The 14,449-nt window shown below is 33.6% G+C and overlaps 1 protein-coding gene across 1 annotated transcript; it reads left to right on the top strand.

Moving 5' to 3' along the window:
* Positions 1-9,796: 9,796 nt before the first annotated feature.
* Positions 9,797-14,004, top strand: LOC104612365 (putative xyloglucan glycosyltransferase 5). The gene is made up of 5 exons (XM_010279757.3): positions 9,797-11,510; positions 11,732-12,040; positions 12,134-12,424; positions 12,519-12,632; positions 12,748-14,004. Exons 1-5 carry the CDS (start codon positions 10,788-10,790, stop codon positions 13,393-13,395), a joined length of 2,085 nt encoding a protein of 694 aa, XP_010278059.2. The 5' UTR covers positions 9,797-10,787; the 3' UTR covers positions 13,396-14,004.
* The last annotated feature ends 445 nt before the right edge of the window (positions 14,005-14,449 follow it).

Below are 14,449 nucleotides of genomic sequence, written 5' to 3'. Positions count from 1 at the left end.
CATTTTTTAATCCCTTGTGGTTTTTTACATTTGATTTTTAGTGTTTCAAGGCGTATAGACATTAATTTTGATATTATCTAAGCTATTTGTTACAAATCCATTTACAAATTTCAAAAAGTTAATTTTTGTTTTATTAAGCAAAATATGAAAGATGCTTGTTATAAATTTATATTGAAATTGAAATTTTCATATGCATACTTAGATTCTTTTTATTCTATTATTGGCTCTATTTTCATTCAGACGAAATAATCTACCTCTACAAATTACAATTCTTATTTTGTTGATTACCTTTATTTCTTTCCCTAATTAAAACTTTTGAGAATAATATTAATCTTTTAAGTTCTTATTTGTTTACAGGTCATTTTCATATGATTATACCTGTATTTCATTATATTTATTTAATATTTTATCTATTTTTTTATATTTTTTAATATATTATTATTTTTAATTTTTGCATTGATAAGATATTTAAAATTATTTTTATAATTTCTTTTTTAATGGTTGTTTCTCTTAGAACAAATGTAGTTAAGGGCTTTGTTAATTTTGTGCTAATTTTTTTCAAAGGGGTGTGATGTATCTATTTCTCTTAGATTTTTTCAATTGTAAGATGTATGTAATATTTCTCTTAGAATATTAGAGTGAAAATATTTTAACCACAATTTTTTGTTTTAATTACCGAAATGTTATGACTAAGTTGATGTTATGATTATCAAAGAGAAATCCAACACCTTAGACCAAGATCCATAGCCTAGTAGCAAGCCTATTAGGTGCAAGACTAAAGACTTATCAAGTTTCAATCAGTTACATGATAGTGTAGATATCAATGACTTTGTTGTACACATGGTTTTCAAAATCGGACCAGATCGGATCATACCAGAAAAATTGGGAACTGGTCAGGTGATTGGTTTTGTTTTTCTCCAAAAACGGATATTTGCCAAAAAAACGTTGATTTAGTTAGCAAACTATTGACTCAGGAGGTTAAACCATTCGAATCATTCAACAGTTTTGACCATTTTTTATTTTATTATTATTTTTTGTCAGAACGGGCCAGTTGTTTGATTTGAACAGTCGGACCGTTCGACCCTGGAACCAGACCCCTAACCAATTTATTATTTTCTTTGTTGCCTATTATCTTTAAACTAAGGGTTGTAATTTGTAAAACACTAGGGTATTTGGTACTAATACCATTGCGTAGGCAACATATTTTTCTTGGATTTTGAGAGACTAGTTAATTTTACACAAAATTTTAACTAGGGTTGTTCACGGGTCGGGTTGGGTCGGTTTAGTGGTGTTTTTTCAATTGACCCGACCTGGTCGGGTTACCTATAGACCAAACCAAAACCGACCCTCTATTAAGTAAAACCGACCTTACCGGTTTGAGTCTGTTTGGGTTTCAACCAACTCCAAGCTTGCACGATGCACATGAAGTCAAAGTGCTAATATTATATATAATATTTTAGAATATATTTTCTGGAAATATATATTTAAAACCAAAACATATATACAAATATATCAAAATATATATTTTCTAGTTTTTGAAAATATATATTTCGGAAATATATATCTGATATATTTCAGAATATATATTTTTTCAGATATATATTTATTATTTAAAACTAAAATATCTATATTTAACAGATATTTTTTCAGAATATATATTTTTTCACATAACTCGGTTTGGTTCAATTTCGACTTTCACATATGAAAACCGAAACCGAACCGAATTATCGGTTTGTTCATTTTTGCAACCCGAAACCGATTGGTAGTGAAGAAAAACCGGCCAACTCGGATTGGTCAGTTTGGATTTATTTGTAAATAGCCCTAATCTTAACAACAATATTTTATTTATTTATTCCTATTTTAAGACACATAGGCATTACACACGACAAAACCATGTTTCCCCACAAGAAACGCCAAAAATGATGTTTTTTGGAAAAACGATCCTCATAGGGTAGGGGTGTCAATCAACCTCAATTTTGGATTGGATTCAAATTGGATTTGGATGGTCCATTATAATTATTGGATTGGGTCAATCCAATATAAATTGGTCCATATTCTTAATGGATCTGAATTGGACCTAAACCAAAATTTCAATAATCCGATCACGACGTCAAACCCTTGTCCAATTTGAAACCAATCAAAACTGAAGTCGACATAAAATCACTTTTATGGAAGTAATTTTATGAAAACACTGTTTACAAAAACACTTTTTATAAAAGTAATTTTATGAAAGCACTTTTACAAAAACATTTTCACAAAAGTACTTTTATGAAAACTGTTTTATAAAAGCACTTTTATGAAAGCACTTTAATAAAATCACTTTTATGAAATCATTTTAATAAAAGCACTTTTACCAAAGTACTTTTATGAAATCACTTTTGTAAACGTACTTTTACACGAAAGTACTTTTATGAAATCATTTTTACAAAAAAACTTTTATGGAAGTACTTTTATAAAAATACTTTTATGGAAGTACTTTTACAAAAGCACTTTTATGAAAGTACTTTTATAAAAGCATTTTTATGAAAGCACTTTTGTGGAAGTACTTTTATAAAAGCACTTTCATGAAAGAACTTTTTATAAAAGCATTTTTACGAAAGTACTTTATAAAAGCACTTCTATGAAAGTACTTTTATAAAAATACTTTTATGAAAGCACTTTTACAAATGTGCTTTTTCAATACCACAAGGGTATATTTTTTTAATTTTCAGATTTTCTTCATTTTAATATATTTTTGTAATTTTTATATGTTCTGTTTTTTTATATAATTTTTGATATTTTATTCCAATCTATTCCATTTACATTTTAATGGATTGGATTGGATTTGGTTTTTGTTGGATTTGGACTGGATTAGGTCCAGTCCATTTGTAAGTGGACTCACATTGGATTGGATCAAGTTGGACCAAATCTAGTCCAATTAACACCTCTACTCACAGGAATTGATGAAAAAATTGGCAGAATTTTTCTAAGAAATGGTAATAAAACATCAACCAAAAAAGTTCCATTGCAAAAAAATGCCTATATGCCTTTCAATTAGCATGTTTTTCAAAAACAAAAAAAAAAAACAAAAAAAGACAATGGTACCAAACACCACCCAAGAGAGGGATCTCTTCAAGTGTATTTCGTCCTTCAAGAATGTTAGAATGAACAGGAGTTAGAAGGGAAGGACTCTACTTGTTTTGTCTTCCCGATTTCTTCCTTCATGGTCCATCAACCTGGTCCAAGCCTCCAACCCTACATTAGAAAAAAGAATAGATCATTCAAATGACCCTTTTAGTTTTAGGGCTATGCTTGTCAGTTGTTATATTGAAAAAATGTAGAGGTACAAGAGGCTCTTCATTTTCTCATTATTTTAATTTTAGATTTTAAGTAGTTCCTATATATATATGTACATATGGGAAAGAGGGAATGGAGAGAGAGAGAGAACTTAGGAAGAAGCAGTAAAGGGAGAAGGAAGAAAGGAGAGGAATGGTGAAACACATAGACACTAATTCAGATTAGCTGAATGTGTTAGTTGTGTGGTAGGCTGTGGTATCAATGATAACAGCCCATGCCGGTGATAAAATACATGGGCCCAAATAAGTGGGAGCTTAAATGGTTATAGGCCTCATGTATTTTATGATTGGTGTGGAGCATTATTATTGGTTCCACAACTTGCTGAATAACTATTGTGTTTAGCTAATGTCTTTCAATGTCTACCATAACACTATACATGGTCGAATGCAAAATGTGGTGTAGCCGTTTTTAAATTGCATTTGCCCAATAAAATATGAATATGTTTTTTGTATAATGAAGTCAAATCACTTATGTGGTGCTTACATATTATTAAAATAGGAATGCAATACCACAGTTCCAAAGGCTCAGCTTGGAAGGAGTACAAATGCAAATATGTAGAGTGCTAAGCCTTATATTTTGCATTATTTTGTATGTATTTGCACAGTACATATTTGCATTTGTACTCTTTCCAAACTCAGCCAAAACACTTCTTGATATGTAACAATTACATCAATACCCGGATCAAACATAAAATTAGAAAGCTCATTGGATAACCAGTTTACTGGTTTCCCGTGATTTACATTCTGTTTGGATAAATTTTTGCTTTTGAGCTTTGGGCTTTGAAAAACAAAAATGAAAATATATATGTATATATGTTTCGAGCATTTGGTAAGAGTTACTTTCAAAAACCTAATAATCTAAAGTAAATACACTTTTAAGTTCCCAAGCAAAAAACTTAAAATTGGGTTTTATCCTTTATTATTTTAATAGTATAAATATACATCCTTAATTATTCAACCTATAAAGATTGGGACCGAAGAAGTTCATTTTATTAGTGGCCAATCCAACTGTGAAAAGAGTGACACTTTATAGACAATGAGGGCAAAGAGTTTAGTTGATCGGAAGTTGGAACTGAATGGTTCATGTTGCTTGTCTTCCAAATAATGCATCATACCTTATTATACGATATTGCATGATGGGTATTGGTTTTCAGAGTCGCCCATACTCTAAATACTGAATACCATGAATTAGCTCATTTAAATTGTTTTAAATGTTAATACCAGATGGGGCTGTGCAATGTATGGACTTTGTTAAAGAAAATTCAAATCGAAGAACCCTTGACAAAAAGATGAAAAAAGTGTTACCAATCTTGATATGTAAAAAATTAAATCACATATTGCAAGAGGAAATGGAATTTGCTCCTCACACACATTGCAGCCGTGAGTTGGGAACATCTTCCATACTTGAATGTTGTTAATATGAGATGTTCTCAATACATGGCCGGGATGTGTTGTGAGGTTGATGAGAGGAATATTTTGTGAGGAGATATCAATATATACTTTGAAGTTTGAACCATGCATATAGCGTAGGCTGTGTTTGGTTCATAGGAATTATTGGTGTTTATTATTATTATTATTATTATTATTATTATTATTATTATTATTATTATTATTATTATTATTATTATTATTATTATTATTAAAGTAAAATGGGAATTCTATCTAGGTGTAGGAAATGAAATTGAAGCAAGAGTTAAATAAGAGCCCTTTACAAGATTGAGGGGGGGGGGGGGATGAGGGTCTTTTTTAGTACAAGGCGGATACCTATAAATCCATCTACTAACAAAGAAGTGCCCATTCATGTGAGAAAGAGTATAAAAACCATTTTATTACAGTTTTAATGCCAATTTTGATGGCTACTAAAATGCCCATAATTGTGTATTTAGTCCATCTTTAATGGTAATGTTGAAAATGTAATTTCAATTATTACTTCCCACCTCATTTAATCCACTCTCATTAAGTCTTATATTTAAATTATTAACTCCCATTTTCTCTTATTAAATTAGATTTGCCTCAATATTTTTAACAGTATAGACCCATATATATTTTAGAATTGACTAAAAAAACAAAACAATTTTTAATCCAAGTAGTGACTAAGCAATTTAACCATCCGAATCAAATTCATCAACTTACAAAGTCATATTTAGGTAATAAAAATTTTAAAATAGAAATAAATATAGAAACTTACAAAAATATAGAAAAAATTAGACACATCTATGATATTTTTATTAATCAAATTAAAAAATAAGTGTAATAAACAAGAATTAGTTTTTATTGGTAATGAAATTGAAATACATAATTTAGAACTAACCAAAAATGAAATTACTTTACTATTTGGCAAAGATCAATAGTTCAAATTTTGGGTCAAACATGTTAACCTTTAATGTCATAAATAAATAATAAAAGTTAATAAAATATAAAAATATAAAAATGAAAAAAAACAATACATAAATTTTTCAAAAAAAAAACATTTAGGCACATGTATAATATCATATATTTAAAAAAAGTAAGTGTGACATATTAAAATTATTTTTACACACAAAATTACAAAAAAAAAGTTATAAAAAAATTAAACACATCTATAATTCTATATTTATACTACTATTAAAAATATGAATAAGATTGTATAACTTTCTTTTAACTAAAATACTCATTTTTAAATTTATTCGCTATTTAATTATGGGGTTGAAATTGTAAATTGAACTACTACTTTTCACCCCCATTCAATTCCCTCTATTTAAAACCTTACATTTTCTTATAAATAAACAAAAAATATTAAATATTACAAAGAGATGAATCTAGCCAAGAAAGTATGCCTATCAATGATATTTGAAATTTCACAACTTAATCTGATTATCACATATTTGGATGAGATATTTATGTAATCAGATTTGGATTTTCAACCCACATCTAATTAATAATCAAAAACAAAAAAATAAAAAATTTATAAAAAATTGGATACAATATTATTATCATTATCATTATCTAGAATTACCATATACACACTTACTAGTATATACATGATCTTCTGATTTTGTTGGGCACGGGTTTCTCTCACAAGTGTCCAGAAAGGATCTTCAAAGGCTGAAATCTTATAAATGAGAACCCAAGATGGAAGCTTATGTGTTCTGACTTGTTATATCACCTCTTACCTACTTTGACAGGCTTTAAACCAAGGAGTCTACTCCATGTGAGATGAGAGAGACGAGAAAACCCTTTTTCTTGCTCTTTTCATTGAGTCACAACATGAAAAGGGCATAATCTTTACGAAAAGCGATTCTTGCCAATGTGGATACATTGTATTCTAGTTGTATATGAGAAAAAGCAATACTTCATGACAAAGGACTCCTTGTTGAATCAAAAGTCTCTTTCATTTCGAAAAAGAAAATATCAGTAATTGTTCAAGGCAAAATGATTAAGCTCTTAATTATAAGAGTTTTTTTGGGGATTAACCATTCCAATTTTCAAAATAATCAGTAGATCATCATTTTTGTCATGCTTTTAAAACTTCAACAAATCGAATTGGGTAGTTACAATCAGTCCATTTACAGTTTTTTTATTTATTAATTTTTTTCTTCGTTTTCTTTTAGAACCCATTCACACCTCAGAGTCTCCACCTCTAAGGTAGTAAAGTTTAAACAAATATGGAACGTTTTTTTAATGCAAACTAGAAATTATATTTTTACTAATAAAATTTGTATTGAAAATTATGGGAAAAATCAGAGAGAATTACAACAAACAACCCATCTATATGAATTATGTACACAAAGAGAAAAAAGGTGAAAGACTATTGCAGTTTTCATTCACATAATCTTGTAAAAAACTGAGGTGGACGAACAACAAATAATCGAGTTGGTGAACTGGATGAGTTGAACTACAGGCGACCTACGAATACAAATAGTCAGAGAACTTAAGGCTGCGTTTGGAAAAAATGCAAATGGAGTGTAAATCCTATTTTATTATATTTTGGTTCACTTTTGCCTATATTTAATGATATTGACAAATGATAGATCAATACAAATAAACCCATTTACAATATTAACCTAATTTTACAATTTATATAAACCATTTTATTCTTTATAAATTTGCATTATTTAATTTACATCTTTTTCAAATGCATCCTAAGGTGAACTTTTAGGGAGAAGCACTCCGACGGCTAGGTCAAGCGGTGCTAAACAAGCTGGAGAATTAAAAGAGCAAGTGTGCTGGGGGGTGCTTAATTAGGGAATTAAGGTCGCAAAAGTGCTGTACGTACTCCTTTCTCATGGGACACGTGTTAGCTTCTGGAGAAATCATTGTCCAAGCTGTTGTAAGACTAAGACATGGGTGATATGGCCTTTGTGAAGAGCCATTGGATCGACCTTGACAGTTGGCCGCCGGGGTTCAACCAACATTTGCCATGTGTCCCACCACATCCGCGACGTGTCATGTTTCGTTTCTCAGCATTGGCTTATCAGCCTGGGCCCTCACCAACTCACCATGACCATGTGTGAGCACCTGTCCATGTGGCAGTTTATACCAAACCCGGTTTATAGCCACATCAAAATAAGTAGAATGATCAATGACCCATGGATTGGAGGGTTTCTAATTAATACATTTCAGGAAGAATCGTATCAAAAGAAAACTGAAACATATGTATCCTAAACCTAATATTTCCATGTTTTTCTTTTGATTTCGCTTGGCCTTTGAGATATTTGCCTTGTTTTTGAAGATGATGACGATCCATTTTGTCATTAAATAACTTTAAGCATTTGAGATAAACCAGAAAATTTGATGTTTTCTAATGAAAATCACACCCATCCTCTCTTATAGTCTTATTGCCTCTAGCAACTGACTCCTATATTGAGGCCTATTAATGCTCCCAATGTATGACTGCTTTGCTTAGGGTTGAATGTGTAGCACTCTCTAACGACTCAAAATATCATATATAAAGAGTTTGAGATGTGGAGGGGGCCGGGTGTGACAGACCTAACATTGCTAGAATACCTCACAAAACTTTCAATTCCCAAGAATTTCAGTGTAGCCATCTTACGGTAACCATTAATTATACCAAGCATAATTATATTAATAATGCCTTAAAAAAGATCTTATTCATTAATTAGAAAATAAAGATTTCATTCGTTAATTAGAATTGTGGCTTTAAATGAGTACATAGAAATCTCATTTCCAATGGCAAGTAGAAGTCCCATTTTCAACATTTGAGCCATCTAATTTGCTAAATGTCAAAATGGCTGAACTGAATATTTATTGTTTTTGCCTTTCCATGGATAAAATAATTAAATAATAACTAAATACTTCAAGGCTATAATAACGAACTCAAATTCAGTTTCAGCCAACTGCCAAAAGAAGAAAAATTCAGCTTAAGCCTTTAACGAGTTTACATTTTACAACCTCCTTAATAACTTGTTTAAAGACATATTAATAAGTTGTTCAGTCCAATCACATCAGCTGCTTTCAAACAAAAAAAAAAGGCCACTTAATAACTGAATAACTTATTGCTTTGTCTTTTAATAGACAAAATATCTTTGGATTCAGTAATCAAACAACTAGAATCCCCCAATTTCATTAAAAGCTTATTAACTGAAAGACCAAGTAATAAACTTAAAACATCTGCAGAGCATCATGGAACTTTTCTATACAATCCAATTAAATCCACCAAACTTAGATGGTTAATTGGTTATAATATACTGATTCTTTACCTAGAGGATGTAGGTGGGGCCCACTCAAAGGTGGGTTCTAATGCTCCAAACATGAGACAACTGGCAACTGAGTCTGGGGACCCACCACGTGTCCTGTGAATCCAGACCTCAGCTTTACCCTGTGCATTCTCGACTGTCTGTCCTTCATGAACCCCATTCCCAACTTTAAGTAACATGTGTACCGACGTTCAACACACTAACAGTTCTTTAAGTTCATCCCTATCGTAAGGACACAGTGGGGGATGGCGAGGAGAAACTCATACCCATTTTAAATCGGCGAGGAATATGCTCTTATTGTTATTATATTATTGAAGGGGAGAATAAGAAAAATCAATAGATCTCCCTTCAAAACAAAAGAAACGTAGACATTAGCACTTTCTATCATCAGCTTATTATAATTATTTAATAGTACAATTAGTAGGACCTAAACCCCATAACAATTAATTAATCATGCTTTTCTGCAGACAGTAATGCCCTTCTTAGATGTTAATGGAAGTTAATTAAAGAATTTGAAAGGTAATTTGGTCATTTGATGGGTTCATATAAGAAATTTTCCAACTTAATTTTTTTTATTTGATGGGTATATTATTTTTTTCATTGACATGCTCGACTATGTCTGTAAATTAATTTGGCATGTTAGGAGGAACTAACCCAGTAACCCATTATACCAAAAAAAAAAAAAAACTAGTAACCCCTTTATTTTTAAATTGTCAAAAAAAACCCTTTGTTTTTAAATTGTGTTTCTTTTTGGGTGAGCAGAGTTTTGTTTTTAGATTTTACATTGTTCAACCAGAAGAAAGCAGAATTTCACCCCCCCAAAAAAAAGAAGAAATCAGAAGGAATATTCTTTTGTATTAATTGATTTTAGTTTGTATTAATTAAAGAAAGAAAAAAGAAATGGTTTTTCCATGTTTAATGTTGTTTCCTTCTTTTTGACTGTTATATATTGTTCTAACAGTTCAGAATGAGCTGGTTTAAGCTATCAAAGCTCTATTTAGAGGAAATAGCTGAAATGGGGAAGAGAGGCTTCGCCTTTGGAGCTCAGGTTTGGTGAAGATCGAGGCCATTTGGGATCTGCATTCTCTGTAACTATTCCTCTAAACCCATTTCTTATTTTTTACTGTTTCAATTTTTTAGTCACTCTTCTAGTTTGGCTCGTCTTCTTCGTCTTTCTGCAACTTAAATTCTATTCAACATCCAAACCCTAAAATGGGTTGTCGTTGAAAGGTTCAATTTTATCTATCATTCACCTGGTTTGGTTGTTCTTGCTCGTGGGTTTTTGTTTATGCTCTGTATCTTTTCTTTTTTGGCAATAATCATTTCTTTATTAGAATCTATCCTATCCAATCCACCCATGGTAATATTTGGAAAGTTAAAAGGAGGGAAGTGTTTGGTTTGGATTTATTGAATAAAACCCACACGGTTTCGAGCTTTACAACAGCAGCTACCTTTCCCCATGATGGTGGTTTCCCAGTGGTAGCTTGTAGAGACTTCAGCGTAGAAAATAGCCTTCAACTCTTCTTTGGCTTTTAGTTGCTGCATTAGGAGTGGAATGCGGAGAGTTGAAGTGGTTATCTGAGTTTTGGAGGTGGGGATCTGGTTTTATGTAGTTCAACTTGAATGAGTTCTGTTGGTTTCTTGTTCTTAAGATCTGGTCCATCTGGGTTGTGAAGATTTCTTAAGGTCATACAGTTCTGTTCCGTGGGTGTGGAAGTAGTTTTGTCTTCTGTGAATCTAATCCTTCACAGGGGAAATGGCTCCAACCTTGGATTTTTCTGCTTGGTGGGTGAAGGAGACTCGGAAGGGAACTCCAGTTGTTGTAACCATGGAGAATCCCAACTATTCTGTTCTGGAGATTGATGGTCCAGATGCTGCATTCCGGCCGGTTGACAAGGACCGTGGGAAGAACGCGAAGCAATTTACATGGGTTTTGCTTCTCAAAGCCCATCGAGCAGCCGGCTGTGTTGCGTGGCTCGCAAATGTCCTGTGGGCTTTGCTGGGGACTATTAAGAAAAGGTTGATCTTCGGGCAGGGAGTTGCCATAGAAAGTGAGAAGTTGGATAAGGGAAGGATGCTGTTCAGATTCATTCGAGGCTTCTTAGCACTCTCCTTGGCAGTTCTGGCTTTTGAGGTAATTGCGCACTTCAATGGTTGGCATTATCTCCGGAACTCCAATTTGCACATCCCGCAGACTTCTGAGATCCAGGGTTGGCTCCACATAGTTTACGTTTCCTGGTTAGAATTCCGAGCAGAGTACATTGCTCCTCCAATTCAAGCCCTCTCAAGCTTCTGTGTTATTCTCTTCATAATCCAGTCTTTAGACCGGATGGTACTGTGTCTTGGGTGCTTCTGGATCAAATACAAGAAAATTAAGCCAAGGATTGAAGGGGATCCATTCAAGTCAGAGGATATGGAGGGATCCAGCTATGACTACCCTATGGTTCTTGTTCAGATTCCAATGTGTAATGAGAGAGAGGTAAGAAATTAGCCCCCCTTTGCTTTCAGGTTAATAGTTCTAGTTCTCACTTCTCAATTTATTCTCAAATCTGTTAGTGAAGTTCAATTCAATGTCCAAATTGAGGTCTCCAATCTACATAATAAGCAATTACAACAGTAGAAATTAACAGAAACTTATAGGGACATCTGAAACAGTTAGCTTCCCTAGTGCTGATAACTTTTGGCATTGACCTGCTTCAGGTATATGAGCAGTCTATCACTGCTGTCTGCCAACTTGATTGGCCAAAAGAACGTTTACTGATTCAAGTTCTTGACGATTCTGATGATGAGAACATCCGGTGGCTAATCAAAGGGGAAGTCTCCAAGTGGAGCCAACGTGGTATTAACATTATTTATCGGCATCGCTTGGTTAGAACAGGTTACAAAGCTGGGAACCTCAAGTCAGCAATGAGCTGTGATTATGTGAAGGGGTACGAGTTTGTTGCAATATTTGATGCAGATTTTCAACCAAACCCAGATTTCCTTAAGCAGACAGTTCCTCATTTTAAGGTGGATAAGCACTCACATAACTTATTTTGGCAGGTTTTCTATTACACTTTCACAGTTTGTAACTCACTGTATCTCTTTTACCTTGTTTTGTAGGATAATCCTGAACTTGGGCTGGTTCAGGCTCGGTGGGCATTTGTTAACAAGGATGAGAACTTGTTGACCCGCCTTCAAAATATTAATCTGTGCTTTCACTTTGAGGTGGAGCAGCAGGTCAATGGAGTATTCTTAAACTTCTTTGGTTTTAATGGGACAGCTGGAGTTTGGAGAATCAAAACCCTGGAGGAGTCTGGAGGTTGGCTTGAAAGGACGACTGTAGAGGACATGGACATAGCTGTCCGTGCCCATCTCAATGGTTGGAAGTTTATTTTCCTCAATGATGTGAAGGTAATGCTAATTTTAGTCATTCAATTCAATCTGGAATTATATCTTCATTGCTTTTTGGTAATCTTACTCATTTATAACTGTTTTTTTTTTTCAGGTCCTTTGTGAAGTTCCTGAGTCCTTCGAAGCTTACAGGAAGCAGCAACACAGATGGCACTCAGGTCCAATGCATCTTTTCCGATTGTGTCTTCCAGCTATCATAACTTCAAAGGTATCTTGGTTCTCAACATCTTATGGATCTTTTCATGTAGATTTCTGTTAGAATTTCATATATAGAAAACATGTTGGTTAGAATTCTGAGGGGTTCTTGTTGTTGTTATATGCAGATATCAGCCTTGAAGAAAGCAAACTTGATATTTCTCTTCTTTCTATTGAGGAAGCTGATCCTCCCATTCTATTCTTTCACATTGTTTTGCATAATTCTTCCCCTAACTATGTTCGTACCTGAGGCTGAGCTACCTGTTTGGGTCATCTGCTACATTCCTGCCTTCATGTCATTCCTCAACATTCTCCCAGCTCCAAAATCATTCCCCTTTATTATTCCTTACCTCCTCTTTGAGAATACCATGTCTGTGACCAAGTTCAATGCCATGATATCTGGATTGTTCAAATTGGGAAGCTCATATGAGTGGGTTGTCACCAAGAAGGCAGGTAGGGCATCTGAGTCTGATCTACTGGCTGCAGCAGAGCGGGAATCAAAGTCCATTAGCCTCCCACAGCTCCACAGAGGAGCTTCAGAAAGTGAGTTGTCTGAGCTGAATAGATTGAAAGAACAACAAGAAGCACCTCCTCCACTTCCCCGGAAGAAGATAAATAAGATTTATAGAAAAGAGCTTGCTCTAGCTTTCCTCTTGCTTACGGCTTCCATCCGTAGCCTGTTATCAGCACAAGGGATCCACTTCTACTTCCTACTCTTTCAAGGGATTACATTTCTCCTTGTTGGTCTTGATCTAATTGGGGAACAAATGAGCTAATGAAAGACAAGGGCCAAAGAAGAAGGAAAAAAGAAAAGAATAGCCGATAAAGAGAAGAAAAAGAAAGAGATCCCTCAATCTGTTGCAGCCGGTCACATCTGCATTATGGCAGGAAATCATCCATGATGGCAGTTCAGGGAGGAAGCTATAGATCCTCTTCCTTTGCAAATGGCAGATGAGGCTAAGGAAGATCCTCCATTTCGAATAATAAGCTACTTTTCCTTGTTTATTAGTGTCTCACTGGCTATTTTAGCCTTCACTCTCTCTATCTCTCTCTCTCTTCCTCAGGGGTCCTTTGTCACATATATAAGACATTCATCTTCATCTTCTTTTTCTTTCTCCCTTTCGTTCATTCTTTCTTTCTTTCTTCTTCTTTTTGAAATTGATGTTGTTATAGGTAGGAGCAGCCTCTTTTTTCTATTCTTGTTTGGGTGTGGTTTGGTATTTCAGATTCAGCTCATCTTGTATTTGAAGAATCCAAAAGGTCAAGTGAGGAGAATTATTTGGTCAATTCAAAACATTATACTGAGAGATGTATAACAAGTATCTGTATATTGCATTAATTGAGTTTATTAAAGTAATAGAACCAAAAGAAAAAAGAATGGTTCATGGGTCGTACTGTTACTTTCTCTTCCTCTCTTTCTCTGTTTCTTCCTTCCTTTTTGTTCCTTTCTGTTTCTTAATGCCATGCCTGCTTGCTTTGGTAAATAAAGTGTCGGCAGGCAGTGAAGAATTAATGTGGAAACGCAGGCTCTCAGAGGTTTACCCACCACCTCTTCAATCATGGTTTCATGATAGAATGGCAGAACAGAAATAAATAGCTCTGCCCTGACTCCACTGTGGTTCCCCTCCTTTTGCTTCTTTTTCCACTTTTGGATTGCTTACAGAATTGCTTGTGTCAGCCGTCTGCTGACTTTCAAGTAAAATTCATAGTTCTTAATTCATGTACCCTTAAATTTACCATGCTATCCCCGAGTTTATCAGACCTCACATGACAGATACTCCTCGAGAATTAGGTTAGATCAATATAACAAGTTAACTTTAGTTCCTTCCC

Source organism: Nelumbo nucifera, chromosome 2, assembly GCF_055504915.1.
Source record: "Nelumbo nucifera cultivar China Antique chromosome 2, China Antique-T2T, whole genome shotgun sequence".
Taxonomy (NCBI): domain Eukaryota; kingdom Viridiplantae; phylum Streptophyta; class Magnoliopsida; order Proteales; family Nelumbonaceae; genus Nelumbo; species Nelumbo nucifera.
This window is presented reverse-complemented; position numbering and strand designations above follow the sequence as displayed.